The 16713-nt window shown below is 45.0% G+C and overlaps 1 protein-coding gene across 1 annotated transcript in view; it reads right to left on the reverse strand.

The window, feature by feature from the left end:
* Positions 1-268: 268 nt before the first annotated feature.
* The window catches only part of XKR4 (XK related 4), a 419608-nt gene continuing 403163 nt past the window's right edge, over positions 269-16713 (reverse strand). The window contains 1 exon segment of the mRNA XM_077758267.1: positions 269-1215. Within this exon segment, the coding sequence (XP_077614393.1) occupies positions 269-1215 (947 nt within the window).

Here is a 16713-nt window from a genome sequence, read left to right on the forward strand (position 1 = left end):
AAACACCCTATTGGTCGGAGGCAACATTTTCCGTGATACTTGTACCATCTGGTGGACACGCTGAGAGTGGGCAGGGGGCTGGTGGCAACAAGGAGTCCTCCTGAGCTCCCGAGTTTCCTTCAGCCGCTGTTTGGAAAGGCGGCCAGCAGGAGGCAGGCAGCTGCGCATTACGGCTCATCGCCCTAGTCTAGGACAGAGTTTCGTTATTGCCACAGCCCCGCTGTCACCCCTTCGTGTGGAGGTTGTGGCTCCTCCAAGGCCTTCTATTTTATAAAGTGGTTTCGTACTCCAGCCGCTCCTGAATAAGGGCGTCGTCTTTGTACTGCAGCCTTGGAGGAGATGGGGAGCATTCGAAGGCCAAGATGGCCTTCCGTAGGCTTCGGTCCAAAACGTGTCTCTCCCACGCCGGGTACCTATTCCTGAACAGGTCAATTTTAATGACAGATTCTTCAATCCGTGGTGGGCGAGACGACGGGGTGGACGGGGCCGTGGGCCTCACCTGAAAGACGGGTACGCACCCGTCTCGCTCCGCAAATTTCTGGTCGCGGTCGCTGGCGACACTGCGGTTGTTGGAGATGGACCGGAGCGTGCTCGTGGCCACTTCCGGAGGCAGAGTGAAGGCAGCGACTGGGTCCTCACAAGCACAGCTTGGTGACTGCCCGAATCTGGGTCCGTTGGGGTGAAAGAAGGCATAATACATCAGCATAAAAACGACGCCCGTTAAAAAGCTGCTGAACACCACACACAGCGCAGGGATGGCAAACGCATCTGCAATCTGGGGGGCCTTGTAGAGGTACCAGAGGGCACTCAAGGCTGTATTTTCCAAAAGGATCACAAAATAGTAAATGAAGAGCCTGCAGCGAGTCCTGCCTTCCTTGACGTTGAACCAGCTGAAAATGTAGATGATCCCCACCACCATGTCGAACACAATCTCTTCCCATTTGGTGATACAGAACTCGGTCTCACAGTGTACGATCCAGAAGGTCATGATGCACCAGTGGAGGACGATGAAGATCCCAAAGTACAGCTGGAAAACCGAGGCGAAGAGGGCAAAAGTGATGACTCTGGCGGCAATGGTGAAAAAGTGCCAGCAGAACTGGATGATGACGGCCATGTAGCTGATGGGCTTCTTGTCATCGCGAGAGTCCCGGAGGGCCTTCTGGTAGGAGGCCAAGGCCCAGGCCAAGGACACGAGGGAGGCTGCCGCTGTGAAACCTACGAAGGCAAAAAGGAAGACATTCTGTCAATGGGATGTCAGGGATGCAGTGCTGTCCCCTGAAAATGTCCTGGGGAGCTGGGAGCTTGGGACAGGCTAGCTGTGACCTCAGCAGAGCTCTTCATTTCTTTGAGTTTCAGTTCATGGCTAAACATTCATGGGGGTCCTCGTATCTGTCCTCTGTGGGCCCCAGTCATAAGGAGAAGTCATGAAGTACAAAGAGAATGCTACTCAAAACCAGAGTGGGGTGTGGGATCTAGAAATGGGGTGGGGAGTTGACTCCCTGTGTAAACGCTGGAAATAAACTAAGGAGGTAGTTCTGTGTGGTGCGAAAATAAGTGCAGACTGGGGAGGCTGACAGAACTGGGTTGCTGTTTCAACTGTGTATGACTCTGGACAGCCACTTAAATTGGCGTCCTCATGGACAAAGTGGATGACTCCAAGGTTCCCGGCAGTTCTGAGATTCTGTACATGAAAGGGGTAAATAATCACCAGAAACTGGAGGGGCTAGCTGGTTTACCTTTCTGCTTCTGAACAAGAATGAATACACTTCATTCACAAAAAAAGTTCACTCTTTCTTACAAATAGGAGTCCACATAACCTTCTTGGCAATGTTTCTTGTGGTCCCTGGTATGCAGTTTGTCCTAATAGAACCCAAATATAATTCTTCCCACAGCATTTGTCTGTTCCTTACTGCATTTCCCTTAAAAGAATGACTGCTTATTCATTCATAGAGTAAAGATTGTACAGAAATCATCTCAACCGCTTCTACCATTTTATGAACCTCATTTAGTTAGTATGTTCTCCAAAAGTATGTTTGCAAGTTTCTAAAATAACTTGTATTATTTCTGTCCACTTTTGCCCCTTCTGCTGTGTCTGAAGCATCACCTGAATGGTCCAGACATGGACAGAGCCCTCCTGAAGATGCATGGACCTCCTTTAGGAGAGAGCTCTTTTGGGGAATTCACTTGGCCGCTGAAACGTTAGTCAATCTGCATACTACTCAACAAACTGTAACAAGACTTCTCAAGGCTGAGAATAGGTGTTTGTGTTTTCAAGTCCTGCTGGCTTTTCTTCACAGATCCACTACTGATCGTAACCAGGCCACACTATAGTCTTTGCGCTAGAATGGAAGAATCAAAACAAAGATTGCCAAGAACTTGCGATGGAGCTGGTACTCTGCTTTTATATTTTGATAGAGAACATCTTGTTGTCTATGATCCTTAAAAAAGGAATTGAAAAAAAAAAGACTCTTGTGGGAAAGAGGTACACTAATTGATGGAAAAAACAGTCAACCTCAACAATCATTTCTTACATATTCTCCTTGAGTAAGGTGAACTCCGAAAGACATTATTGATGAGAAAATATTTTCCAACAGCCACTTCTCATATCCACCCCCAGTGAAGCTAACAGAATGCCCATATCTGACTCCAAATCTCCAGGGTTTTTTTTTTGTTTTTGTTTTTGTTTTTTTCTGGCCAGCACAGAACACCTTCCATTACTGTAACTCCTGGGTAGTTATCTAATATTCTAGGTCAATTCAAGACCAGAACACAAAGGAGTTTTTAATAATATAATTTCTTTTCTTTTTCTTACGTTAAAAACTTTTTTTCTGCTTTGGTTGTTCATTTTCTAAAATGATAATATAATTTCTATGAGGTAGAAATCACATACATCAACTGTAAAGCAAATTTGGAAAAGAGAGGGTAGGATGAAAAGTTAGTAAAAGAAGAAGGTGCAACAACCAGAAATAAAAGGTCGTGGAATAATGACTGAGATGGACACCCTTCCTTTCAGTTTAGGATTTAAGAATAAAAGGTTATGCCATTTTATTTTTTTTTAAGTTTTATGTATTTCCGAGAGAGAGAGAGAGAGAGAGAATATGAACAGTGAGGGTCAGGCAGAGAGGGAGACACAGAATCTGAAACAGGCTCCAGGCTCTGAGCTAGCTGTCAGCACAGAGCCCGACGCAGAGCTCGAACCCACAAACTGTGAGATCATGACCTGAGCCGAAGTCATACGCCTAACCCACTGGGCCACTCAGGCACCCCATGGTTGTGCCATATTAATTTCAACCCCTTTGAGAGGCATAGTAGCCGCTCAAGACCTCACTCCTTATCTGTACAATTTGCATTGGTACGGACTGTTCTGGAGTAGACAGCGTGTTCCTTGGGCATGGGAGCTTGCAGAACTGGAAAGTCCCTTCTTTTTCACACCCCACACAGTGGGGACTGCGCTTATGCACAGGGTCGCCTGCAGGAAGATGGCTGCATAGTTGGGCAGGTGGCTAGAGTGTGAGCGGACTCAGGATAGTCAGAACCATCAGGGTACCAGTTTTCACGGGTGTTATTAAAGGCTGTTATACAAATAAGTGATAAATAGTAAAAACAAACAAACAAACAAAAAAAAAACCCCAAAAACCAAACCTTACATATGCAGCACCATAAAATCATTTATCAGATGTAAAAATTGGAAAATTCGCTTAGTCCAAATTCCCTGGTAATCTTCACCCTTTTTATTGCATGTCGTAAGAAAGTAATTCAGCCTGCTTCAGGACACTCCAGAACCTTGTTAAAGACAATATTCTGGCAGTAGAAAAGTAATTTTCTATCAGCTTTGCTTTCAATGTATCTTATAACCGAAGACGTAAACTTTTTGCCAATAGCAAAGGCAAATTTCATGTCCATTTATGACCACTCCCTTTATGCATTCTCTGCTTTAGCAACAATTAGAATTTACCTGTTTGTTTTTATTTTTCCTCTTCTGTTTAGCAATTAATTTTTATAAAACAAATAATATGCCTGAACAGAAGATACGGGCAACCTCAGAGTCATTCCTCACTACAAATTCACACCACCATGAAGTGCTGAATTTTTTCCTTTTTACACAACACAAGTAATATCTGCTCAGTTGTTTCAAATGCCAAGAAAGATTCCCTCAGTAAGGCACTTACTGCATTATTATTTTGTTATTTTACTGTTTAAAAATTTTTAATGTTTATTTATTTTTGAGAGATAGAGACAAAGACCAGAGTGTGAGCAGGGGAGGGGCAGAAAGAGAGAGATATGGAGACACAGAATCTGAAACAGGCTCCAGGCTCTGAGCTGTCAGCATAGAGCCCAATGCGGGGCTCGAACCCACAAACTGTGAGTTCACGACCTGAGCCGTAGTTGGATGCTTAACTGACTGAGCCACCCAGGTGTCCCTGACTGCAGTATTATTCAAGTAGAATTCTCCGGAACTTCCGATGCACAGTGGCAGTGCTGGCACACAGAACTCTAAGAACTCTTTTAGCTCACAGCGTATGTTTCAACTTTTTATTTGAAAATAATTTCAAACTTAACAGAAGAATTGCAAAATTAAAAAATAGTACGTTGAACAACTATATACTCTTCGCCAGGATTGTCATATGGCCTTTCCTTTGCTTTATCACTGCCCGCCCCCTACCCCCATTTTTTCTCTCTGAACAGTTTGAGAGTAAATTGCATGCATCCAGGCTGCTATGGTCTGAATGTCTGTGTCCTCCCACATCTCCTTCTCCATTCATACACTGAACCCCTAACCCTTAGAGATAATGATATTAGTAGGAGGGGACTTTGGGAGGTGTTTTAATTATGAGGGTGAGGCTGTCATGGGTGGGATTAGTGCCTTTTAAAAGAGGCCCCAGAGAGCTCCCTAAATCCCTCTGCCTCCTAACAATACAACGAGAAGTCTTCAACTCGGAAGATAGCTCTCAGCAGACCCTGCTGGCGCCATGATCTTGGACTTCTAGCTTCCGGAACTGAGCAATACATATCTGCTGTTTAAAAACTACCCAGCCTGTAGTATTTTGTTATAGCAGCCCAGAAGGACTCAGACAATGGCCCTTTACCCTATTTTCTATGAATAGAGGTTTCCTTTTAGATAACCAAGTGCATTTGTCAACGTTAGTCAATTTAACATTGATACAACATTTTTTCTTTTCTCTAATCCACCATATCCACTATCAGTTTTCTAATCTCATCAATTGACTTTAACAATGTCCGTCATAGGATTTTTCCCTGTGGTACAGAATTGAGTCTGGAATCAGATATTGCATTTAGTTGTCTCATCAATTTAGTTGTCTTTAATCTCAGATATTTCCACCGACTTTCTTTGCCTTTGTGACATTGGCATTTTTCTGAAGGTACAGTACCTAAAAGAAAAGAGTGTTCCTTGTTTTGGGTTTGTCTGTTTCCTCACGGTTAGATTCAGGTTATGCCTCCCAAGCCTGAATATTATATAAGTGACACTGAACAGTATTTTCCCCTCACGCCATTAAGATATTAAAATATACGGATTCCTTCAGTTGTCCCAAGACGTATATAATGTGTCCATCAGTATTTTCTTTCAAAGTAATGAATAACATATCAGTTACAAAATTTCACTCTGAAATCAAACTCCAAAAACAGAGGACTCAATGGGATTATATATTTATTAAAATGGTAAAATAGGTGATGAAATCTCAGAGCTTATGTCTATTGCAATGATCTTTTCTATAAAAGTGAAATCAAGTCTCCCTTGGCGAGGTTACATGATTTATCTTCCCTTGTTTCTTTCCCAGGCTGGTTTTTTTTTTCTTTCCTTCCTTTCTTCCTTCCTTCCTTCCTTCCTTCCTTCCTTCCTTCCTTCCTTCCTTCCTTCCTTCCTTTCCTTCTTTCTTTCTTTCCTAGAGACTGAGACAGAGCACGAGCATGGGAGGCGCAGAGAGAGAGAGAGAGAGAGAGAGAGAGACAGGATCCAGGGTCTGGGCTGTCAGCACAGACCTGGACGCAGAGCTCGAACTCACAAACTGGGAGATCATGTCCTGGGCTGAAGTCGGACGCCCAACCCACTGAGCCACCCAAGCGCCCCTCCCCACGCTGGTTTCTGATGAAAATCGCCCTTCTACTCCAAAGCAAACCCCCTGCTTCCTGGAGAAAGGACTTTCTGTTATCCCGTCTCTATTCCAGCCCTTCCTCTGCAGAAGCGCCCTCCCCAGGGATCACAAACAAGTAACCAGCCTCCTTTTACCTCAAGAATCGCCCTTCACTTGATTGAATCTCTTCTCTTTTACTCCCCACCTGTCTCTTTCCCATATTTCCTTGTATTCTTCGTGTCTTGTTTCTCCATTTTTATCTGCTCATCCTTGAAATACTGGCATCCGCTGGGATGCTGCCCCTGGGCCTCCTCCCTTCTCAGCCCCTCCCCGGGAGATTCCACGCCTTCCTGAGTCTCCCGTCTCCCCTCCCCTCTACCGGAGTCCTCAGCAAACCCATCCCTGAACTCGACGTCTCCAGCCCCAGAGCTGCGTATCTGATTATTTCCCCCAGAACCCACAGGCCTACAGTGTCTGCGATCAGATACCTGGAGGCAATCTGGCTGTAGATGACAGTGCTTGCTTTCTCCTGGGAAGTAGACAATTCTTCCTCCTCTATGCTCTCCTTCTCAGAATGGGAGAGGACATGGATTTCCAGAGAGCCTGTCCCGGTTCTCAGAAGGTGGTTTTGTACGCAGCTTGACTGAGAAATACCGTATCGCAAAGCTATCTGACCCCAAGGTTCACAATATGTGCCTTTTGGGTGTGTTGCATCTGAAGGGATGGAGAATAAACTGTGACATAGATATTATTTCGAGCCAAAGGCATTTGAGTTCCTGGAATCTCTCCCACTTTTAAGAAGTCATTTGTTCTCCCAGAAGTATCTGCCCCTTCCCATCCCCTATTTAAGGTATAAAAACTCCTGGCGCCTGGGTGGCTCCATCGGTTAAGCGTCCTGCTCTTGATTTTTGCTCAGGTCATGATCTCACGGTTCAGGAGTTTGAGCCTCACACGGGGCCCTGAGCTGACCGTTTGGAGCTTGCTTGGGATCCTCTCTCTCCCTCTCTCTCTGCCCCTTCCCCTGCTTGCTCTCTCTCTCTCTCTCTCTCAAAAATAAGCGTAAATAAAAAAAGATACATAAACTCCAAATTCTAATGACCTCCTCAAGTCACATTTCCTTGTGAAAACCTGTGTGTACAGACAAAATGACATAGGTAATTTACATATTCGCACACGTGATTACCTATGTAATTACATCTGCATTTTGTCTTGCTAATCGGCCAATTTAATTTGCAGGCCCTCAAACAATGAACTAAGAAGGTAGAGGAGAAGTTCTCCTTCCAGAAAACCTCTGCCCACTGAACTAAGTCCAGCTGACCCCCAGTTTCTCACTGTAGCCCAAACAACTGATGTGACTTTGACTAAAAAAGTTTAATGATGAGAAAGTCAGTGACAGTTTATTCCATCATTTTGAGCTGCATAAGATTTGTTAAAGGATGTAACACCTCTGGAAATGTAATCCAAGAATTTTTATTTTATTATTTTATTTTTTAAAAGCTTTTTAAAAAATGTTTTTTATTTATTTCTGAGAGAGAGACAGCATGAGCAGGGGAGGGTCAGAGAGAGAGGGAGATACAGAATCTGAAACAGGCTCCAGGGTCTGAGCTGGCTGTCAGCACAGAGCCCTACTCGGGGCTCGAATCCACAAACTGTGTGATCATGACCTGAGGCAAAGTCGGATGCTTAACCTACTGAGCCACTCAGGTGCCCCAAGAATTTTATTTTAAAACTTCAAGATTGGGTGGCGCTTCTAGCTTCTTATTTATTTATTTGTTTGGTTGGTTATTTATTTTCTTTAAATCCAAGTTAACATAGGAGATTCTAGCTTCTGAGATCGGGGCACTTGAATTGTTACAGACATTGTTACATTGTTACAGTAATTCAGAGACTAGTGTTTTAGAGGAAGACTTAGCTACTTTTCCATTTTGAATAAAAATTGTTTTCAGCATAAGGGTTTTGAGTCTGATACTAGCTAGTCAGCTAATTAGCATTTCAAAGGGAATGGATAGAAATCGATGTTGTGTTGTTTGAGTGAATAACAGTTTTGACTTTCTTCTATTTTTCTTTTTGCTTTTTGCTTTCTAGGGACTTCTTTTCCCCTAATGGTGTTTCTGTCTCTTTTGTGTCCTTTCCTTCCTTCTTTTTCTTCTCCTTCTGTCAATCTGTCTTTCACCCCCGCTTTGCATCTGCTCTGCCCTTCTTCCCTCTGTCTTTTTGCCCATTTCCTGCTGCCATCCAACATGACATGGAGTTGAATTATTTTTTAAAATGTCATTGTATTAATGAAATAATGTTTGGGATTGCCCAAATGTAGCCTCCCCACTGTTCTGAAAATGCAAAGTAAATTCAAAATAAGAAAGGAAGATATTCTATTTCAATGTCAACGGTCCGCTGTGCCTGGTTTTTACTCGATTTCAGTGTCACTGGTCTGCTCTGCCTGGTTTTCTCCTGTCCCTGCTCTGAATCCTGTGACTTTGCTCCAAATCCAGATTTGCTTTCAAGGAATTCCCATTGAAAGGATTCATCACTGCTAACCTCTGTGTTTTTATTATAAGTAACTTGCTTTCCTATAATCCTCCTCTACATAGGACCTATTGCACTCTTAATCACAGATGTAGAAAATCTCTATATTTTGGGGCGCCTGGGTGGCTCAGTCTGTTAAGCATCTGACTTTGGCTCAGGTCATGATCTCACAGTTTGTGGGTTTGAGCCCCACGTCGGACTCTGTGCTGACAGCCAGCTCAGAGCCTGGAGCCTGCTTCAGATTCTGTATCTCCCTCTCTCTCTGACTCTCCTCTGTTCACACTGTCTCTCTCTCTCAGAAATAAATAAAAAACATTAAAAAGTTTCTTTTTACTCTATGTTTTATTTAGGATAAAATAACAGCTTCTAGTATGGTTGACGGGGACTAGGGGAGGGGAGGGGGTTGTGGGCGAAAGTTCTATCATCTCAATTTAAGCTTTTCTTTTCAGAAAGAATGGAAAGCACGGGGCTGGTATGAATATAATACCCTCAAGAATGTTATAATGCAAAAAGCCGTTTTGATTTGGGGACCTGTAGACGAGGAGGGGCTACTTCTGGCCCCTGAGTGTATACTTGTTCTCTCTACAAACATGTTTTCTTATCAAGTGTCCCAACCTCTTCCTTCTGATGATGTGTCCATGCCTAAAATTATGTTTGATTTTGTGTTTTAAGTTATTTAATTTTAATGTCAACTGCATAATTTTGGTTTAATTTAATTATTTAATATTGCTCACTAGAGTGGATCTTTAGGTAAGGATAAGTACCTGCCTGTTTAACTTCCTAGCCTCTAGTGCCTTGGACGGTGCCTGGCATACATTGTGAATTGGCACTTGGAAGGGCGCCTGGGTGACTCATTTGGTTGAGCATCTGACTCTTGATTTCAGCTCAGGTCATGATCCCAGGGTCGTGGGATTGAGCCCTATGTTGGGCTCTGCAAGACATTCTCTCTCTCCCTCCGCCCCTTTCCTATGTTCATACACACACACACTCTCTCTCTCTCTAAAAAAAAAAACAAGTTAAAATAAAATTAAAAAAAAACAATGGGCACTTAGTGTGAATGAAAAGCAGAAGGAAAGATAGAAAGGAAAGGAGGGAACAAGAGAGAGGAAGAAAGAGTATTCCAGATATAAAGTTGGAACCATAGAGAGAATGAGGTATTCAAAACGTGTGCACCGTTCTTCATTGCTCTCCTCTTCTGCTGCTTTGCAATTTCAGTCTGAGCTGCAGATGCCAAAACACTGTGAAATAAAGTCTGTGCTCCTGTCGTGTTGTTTGTGGTCTGGGTGTAAACAATTCTTGGAAATCCCCAGAGAACGCTTCGTAGGATTTATAGCCTAATTCCCCAGATGTAGGAGGTTCAGGGAATTGAACCAAGTACTCTAATTCTTTGATCCTTCAACAAACATAATGAGCTTGTCTCTTTCCTCTTTCTTAAGGAGGGCACCCATAGCCCTTCCCCTGCCGAAGGCCAGCCAAAGGTGACAGTCTCAGGGAAACACCTGGCCACGGGCCCGTGTTTACAACCCAGCTGCATTGTTAACTTCAAACATTCATTATTATGTGAAATGTCAAGCGTATACAAAAACAGAGGAAATAAGACAATGGAAATACCCTTCCTGCAGCATCAAGAGAGGGCTCTTAGTAGTTCTGGAATCCATCACGAGGGAAGAGACTTGAGCCGACAAAGACACCTGCCTGTGGATGTCTCCTTGGATCTATCCAGTCCTTGCTGAATCTGGATCGTCCTGCGTCCGCCCTTCTCTGAATTCGCATTTCCCTGTCCTGATCAAGTCGGAAGGGCTGCGCAGTGAGTGAACTCACTGATCGCTGATGTGTGACCAACACGTTTTGGGAAAGCCTGACCTGGGAGCTCTCCCAGCCCCTTGATCTCCTCCGGCGCAGCTTGGTCCTGCCTCCCTGGGCTCCGAACACGAGGCCCTGTCTGTCCTCACGAGCGATGTAAAACTGTGTTTTCTTCCTGGAGACACCAAATGCTGGGCTCACCCTTGAAAAGCCACTTCTTTCCAGTGCACCCTACTCCTCCTTGTGAGCATCTTTCCTCAGGGAAGCCTTTCCCGGCCTCCGACCCCAAACCCGTTCCTTGTAAGTGCCCACAGCACCGGGTGTTGCTTCGTCCTGCCGCACCTCGGCACGCCTGCTGTCATCATACATCCATGCGGGTGATGATGGACAGGTCTACCCAAAGGGCTGATCTGTATCCTGGGGCTGACTCTTAGGTCCCCGACATCTGTCACTCTCTTGTGTATCATTTGGTGAAATGGGTACATTTGTCACCCAGTAGCTGCTCTCGGATTGTCTGTCTCTCTGCCCACTATCTGGATTACACACATCTTTACATCTTTTTAAAATAAGTATTTATTTATTTATTTATTTACTTACTTACTTAGAGGGAGCACGAGCAGGGGAGGGGCAGAGAGAGAAGGAGAGAGAATCCCAAGCAGGCTCTGAGGTGTCAGTGCAGACCTCAAGCTCTAGAACCATAAGCTCATGAGCTGAGCCAAATTCAAGGGTCAGACACTTAACCGACTGAGCCGCCCCGGCGCCTCTTGATTGCACACATCTTGACTTTCCTTCCTTTCACCTCATTCTTTCATCTTGCCAATGTAGAGATTCTTGTTGGAAATTTAAAGTATTTCCTCACCAATAGCTTGGGAACAGATGATTTACAACCATCTTTCCCAGCTATGAAGGTTGAAATTATCGTTCAACCATTCATACCATTATCTGTCTTATCACAAACAAGATAACTTTTCCTCCTAAAGCTATAGTCCCTCGACAAACAAGACACTGGATTTTAGATGACAACATAATGTTGACAATATAAGACACTTTATGGTTTCTTTAGTGCACTCGAGGCTCATAATCATAGACAAATAAAGGAGGAGCAAGCATTTGTTGGGCCCTTGCTATATGCACTGTGATGTGCTAGGTATCTACACCCTTTGCCCAATCTGAAGTTCGTGATGACACTTTGAGGCAAGTGCTGTTTTGCACTCAGGGAAACAGAGACACAAAGAAAGATTAAATAATGTACCCAAGCTCATGTAATTAGCAATGAAGGCAGGCATCAGAATTCACAGATTCCAAACCTTGTCCACCATGACCATACATAGACTGGCATGGGTATCTGCAACAGAGACATGGAGGCCTGGGCACAAGCAGAGAGATCGCAGATCCCTCACCGTCCAAGCTCATGGGATAACAACGTGGAGAAAAGTAGATGACTCTGGAACATGCCATGTCTTTAGGTGTCTGACTCCCAAAGCCTTCCCATCATATCTGCTCCTTCAGACCTATGGCAACCCTGTTTGTGGCCAGGCCAAAGGCTCCCATTTTGTTTCTTCTTCTTTTTTTAAAAAATATAGTTTATCGTCGGGGCGCCTGGGTGGCTTAGTCGGTTAAGCGTCCAACTTTCGCTTAGGTCANACCATATGAGTGAAAACATATGGTATCTGTCCTTCTCTGCCTTATTTGACTTAGTATAACACCCTTGAGTTCCATCCATGTTGTTAGATTTCATTCTTTCTCATTGCCATGTAGTATTCCATTGTATAGATAAACCACATCTTCTTGACCCATTCGTCATTTGATGGGCATTAGGCTCTTTCCATGATTTGACTATTGTTGCAAGTGCTGCTATGAACATCAGGGTACAAGTGCCTCTATGCCATCAGCACTCCTGTATCCCCTGGGTAAATCCCTAGCAGTGCTATTGCTGGGTCACAGGGAAGTTCTATTGTTAATTTTTTGAGGAACCTCCACACTGTTTTCCAGAGCACGAAGTCTCCCATTTTGGATTCTTATCACAAAACAGGTCTGAAGCATGAGCACCTAGGAGGAAAACCATGCTTTTCTCTCCTTTACATTTTCTGAACCGAACACAGCCATCTTGGTTTTCCTGGATCTTCACCTAAGGAAAAATGTTGACCAATTTCAGTTGATTATATGATCAGAGAGTAGGATGGTCACAAAATAACTAGAACCAGAATGGTTTTCCATTTCTTCCACGTTTAGAACGTGTCTCTTAGTTACAGATATAAAAGCAGTAGATATTCTTGGCTGGACACATATTGAACTGACCGCATTGAAAGAATGCAAGAATTGAAAAAAAAATGTTTACAACTCTATGCTGTGATCATTGGTGAGAACAGTGTATTTAAGGAAAGTAACACTAGCTCTACTGGGTCTTGGATGTTCTAAATCTCCCTGCACTGAAACCATTTATCTCTGCCTTAAACCTTGTAATATTTCTGATTAAAAATATTTAAATGCTTAATATGTTTAGTTTTGGTAGGGATATGCATACTTCTTGTAATCCATTCTGAGGATTTCAACTTCTTTGCAAGGCAAATTGTAAGGCTGGGAAGGTTGATAAGGGAGACGCTGAACTGAAATTTTTAAAAAGCCTTTTACTATGAAAGGAGCCGAAGAAGGTTGTTTTCACAAGTGTGGAAAGTTCTTTCCTTCCAATAACAAACAGGCATAGGTGATCTCCCATAGATTCATCCATTTGATAATTTTGAATCTCATGATTTTTAAATTTTTATTAAAATTTCCCAAGAAGACAAACATTTTGCATGGGAAAATGTGAAAACATATCATGCTATCTCTAGGGGAAAAAATTCTTTAAATAGGAGAAGGCAAGAATTCACCATTCTCTACAGAATATTACAAATTGCATGATTAAATTTATATTGAAAATAAAAATGAGGACAGAAATTACTACTTTTTTTAAAAAATTGCTGAGAGAGACAGCGTGAGCAGGGGAGGGTCAGAGAGAGAGGGAGACACAGAATCTGAAACAGGCTCCAGGCTCTGAGCTGTCAGCACAGAGCCTGACATGGGGCTCGACCCCACGAACTGTGAGATCATGACCTGAGCTGAAGTTGGATGCTTAACCGACTGAGCCACCCAGGCACCCCTAGAAATTACTACTTAAAAGACATAAAATAAGTAACTTGAGATGTTCACTAAGATTGACTTTTTTTTTTTGTAATTTTTTAATGTTTATTTTTGAGAGAGAGCATGTGCATGAGCAGAAGCAGGGGCAGAGAGAGAAGGAAACAAGAATCCAAAGCAGGCTCTGAGCTGTCAGCACAGAGCCCGATGTGGGGCTCGAACCCACGATCTGTGAGATCATGACCTGAACCTACGTTGAATGCTCAACCGACTGAGCTACCCAGTTGGATGTTCAGCCGACTGAGCCACTTCCTTTAGAGTAAGTTTATTTTCTATCCCTTTAACATTTTCTTAACCATCACGCTATTTTTTATTAACGTTTTTCTCTTTTGGAGGCTCGGGGGTGAAATGGGGCAAAATGAAGAGAATAAAGAGGGAAATAAGGATAAAGACAGACAGAGGCTATGTCCTCCTCCCACCCACCAAAGAGGGACATGGCTGCCAACAGCAAGACTAAAATAATAATTAAAAAAAAAAATCCCAACACATGTCCATCACTGCTGTGTGGCCTTTTGACATTTATTACCTTATTTATTTTTCACAGCATCACTTCTTTGATGTAAGTGATTCTGCCCATTTTACCGATGGGGAAACTGATGCTCGGGGGTGAAATAATCTTCCCTGGGGGAGTGGCAAATTTTGCCGAAAGGCCAGATAGTATTTTGGGCTTTGTGTCCACAAGGATCCCCGTCACTAGACATTGTAGGGAGAGACAATGGTGACACATGGCCCAGACAATACCTACACACGTAGAAAATGAGGCAGTGGACTGAATTTGGCCACTGGCCTTAGTTTTCTGGCAGCGCCACTAACCCGTGGGCACATTTTTAACAAGTAGCAGCATTAAGATTTACACCCACGTTTTTCTGACTTTAAAGTCCTTTTCCCTAAACACATTGACATATTCTGGGCCAGCCGCAGGACCTTGGGTGACTTTGGGAATGCTTTGTTAGGGGGTCACAGGGTGACCTGGCGGCCATATGAACAGACGGAACTACAGGAAACGCCTTGCCGTCAGTGACCCCTGTACAAGACGAGGCGGGGGCGTGAAGCCAGCTCTAGAAGGGCACCTCTGTGCGCCCCCAGTGAGCTGACGAGCAGCCCGGGGGCCACCCCCTAGCCCTTCTCGGGCACTACAAGGACAGCAGGTGGCTCTTACACAGTGAGCGGGCAAGTGGCCCATGGGTTCAGGCTGGTCTCCGCCCTGCTTTCTTTTGCCCTTGACCGTGGAAAGCTCCCGGGCCTCGTACGCAAACCCAGTCACACCAGCTGGAGCGACTGAAAAGGACCCTTAGTTGTCTCTCCTTCCTCATGGTCCCAGGTGCCTTTGCGGCCTGCCATGCGTGAAAATTCGATGGCCCACACGCTGCGGATCACCTGCTGGCACCACCGGTATTGACAGCTACCGGCCTGTTTAGGGGGGGTTGTGATTCAGGGCAGTGACAATCCGGATCCCCTGCGGTTTAGAATCATGTGATAACTCTAATGAGAACTCCTGGCTGGTCCCCCACATTTACAGTTATTCGTGCTCAGAGGACTTGGAAGGGGCCCAGAAGACGGGAATTGTGAACCGAAGTGCCAGGCCCTGAGGCCACAAGCGCAGTTCCCTGGGGGAAGCGCAGATCAGCGTGGAAGGCAGACGTCTATTCCCAAGCTCGCGTTCACACCCTGGCGAGCAGAGCGTGGAGAGAGAGAAGCCGTGTTTGCCCAGAGGCCCCGTCCTGGAGGGAAGACGGCCCGGGAAGGGACGGGCACGCGCCAGCGGGTGTAGGTGTGGCAAGGGCGTCTGGGGACAGCCCGGTCCCAGGACCCTGGGTACAGTGTGCCAGATGCAAGGGCTCACCCCCGGGGCAAGGTGTGCACCGTCGCTGAAGAGCAAGGTGACCTGGAGTCGTGGGTGGGGGGGGGAGCCCCAGGCAGAGGTGGGGCTTTGCCAGACCTCTGGCCAAGGCAGCAGTGGGGACGGGGAGACGTTATCTGCCAGCCTTGTGACTCTGGGCGAGTCACTTGATTTTATGTATTCTTCCCAGGCTTAAACACATATCAATGAAATCGCAGCCGCTAGAGCATTTTGCGAGCAGAAAATTTACTATACAAACATGATTAACCATTCCAAATTTTAGCTTTTCTCCTAATTTTACTCCCCTCTTCCTACCCTCGCCCTGTGCGGAGCAGCCCTTCTACGTCTGGATTCCGAGGAAATCTTACTGGAGAAGCTTGGCGTCACCAGAATAATGGGACAGGGAAAGAGCAGAAGACATACAATCCTACAGTGTCCGGAAAAAGCTTTTTCTCTTTTTACAGATATTAACTAATTTTTTGACAGGAGGCTAGGCCTGAAAATTGCTTTGAAATAGGAAGAACAAAAGAATCAGTATTATTTACCGAGGTGAAATAAGGGGTTCGTTTTATTTGGATTAAAGGCTGGTAAAGTAGAGGCGACATGCTTGGAAGGAAGGAGGGGATGGAGACGAAACGGGGTCAGGGTTTGCAGGAAGGTGTGAGGCACGGACAGGTCTTGCCGGCCGGGTCTGGGGAAGGCCCAGGGCCCAGGGACGCTGCTGGCCCAAAGGCTTTTCTCGAATTGTAGGCAAGAAAGGATGGGTCCGTATGGGGGGTCAGGGCATAGGCCTCAGCGAACCCCAGGCCCTCTGGGCAGCAGGTGCGGGAGGTGGTGGAGGGGCAGGGGGGCCATCAGCTGGAGAAAGAAAAAGACGGAGAAGAGATGGTGGTCCCCAAGCCATGTTGAGGTCCTTGGGAAGTGCCACACGCTTCATTTATCTGCTTTTGATCATTTATTTTTCCTGTTTTCATGCCTCTATTTCGGCAGAAATGGATGTACTTTGAAAATACCTGGCTTTTTTTTTTTTTTCTTTTCTTTTTTAAACAGGATGCAGNAGGGCCTTTTTCACTTTGCGCCACAGGTGAACTGGCTAGACGCACCTCCCTTCCGGTGTCTTCCCCGCTGCAAAGCCGTCCAAGCTGCCTCTTGCCTCTAGGGATAAGCAAGCAAACTCTTCCAGAACCCGCCCTTTTTCAACCCCCTCTGGTCGGTGCTCCCTCACTTCCTCAGACCCTTCCTCTCTCTTGCCTGGGCCTCCCTCTGCTTCCCACCCCC

Source organism: Crocuta crocuta, unplaced genomic scaffold (assembly GCF_008692635.1).
Source record: "Crocuta crocuta isolate KB4526 unplaced genomic scaffold, BGI_CrCroc_1.0 scaffold338, whole genome shotgun sequence".
Taxonomy (NCBI): Eukaryota; Metazoa; Chordata; class Mammalia; order Carnivora; family Hyaenidae; genus Crocuta; species Crocuta crocuta.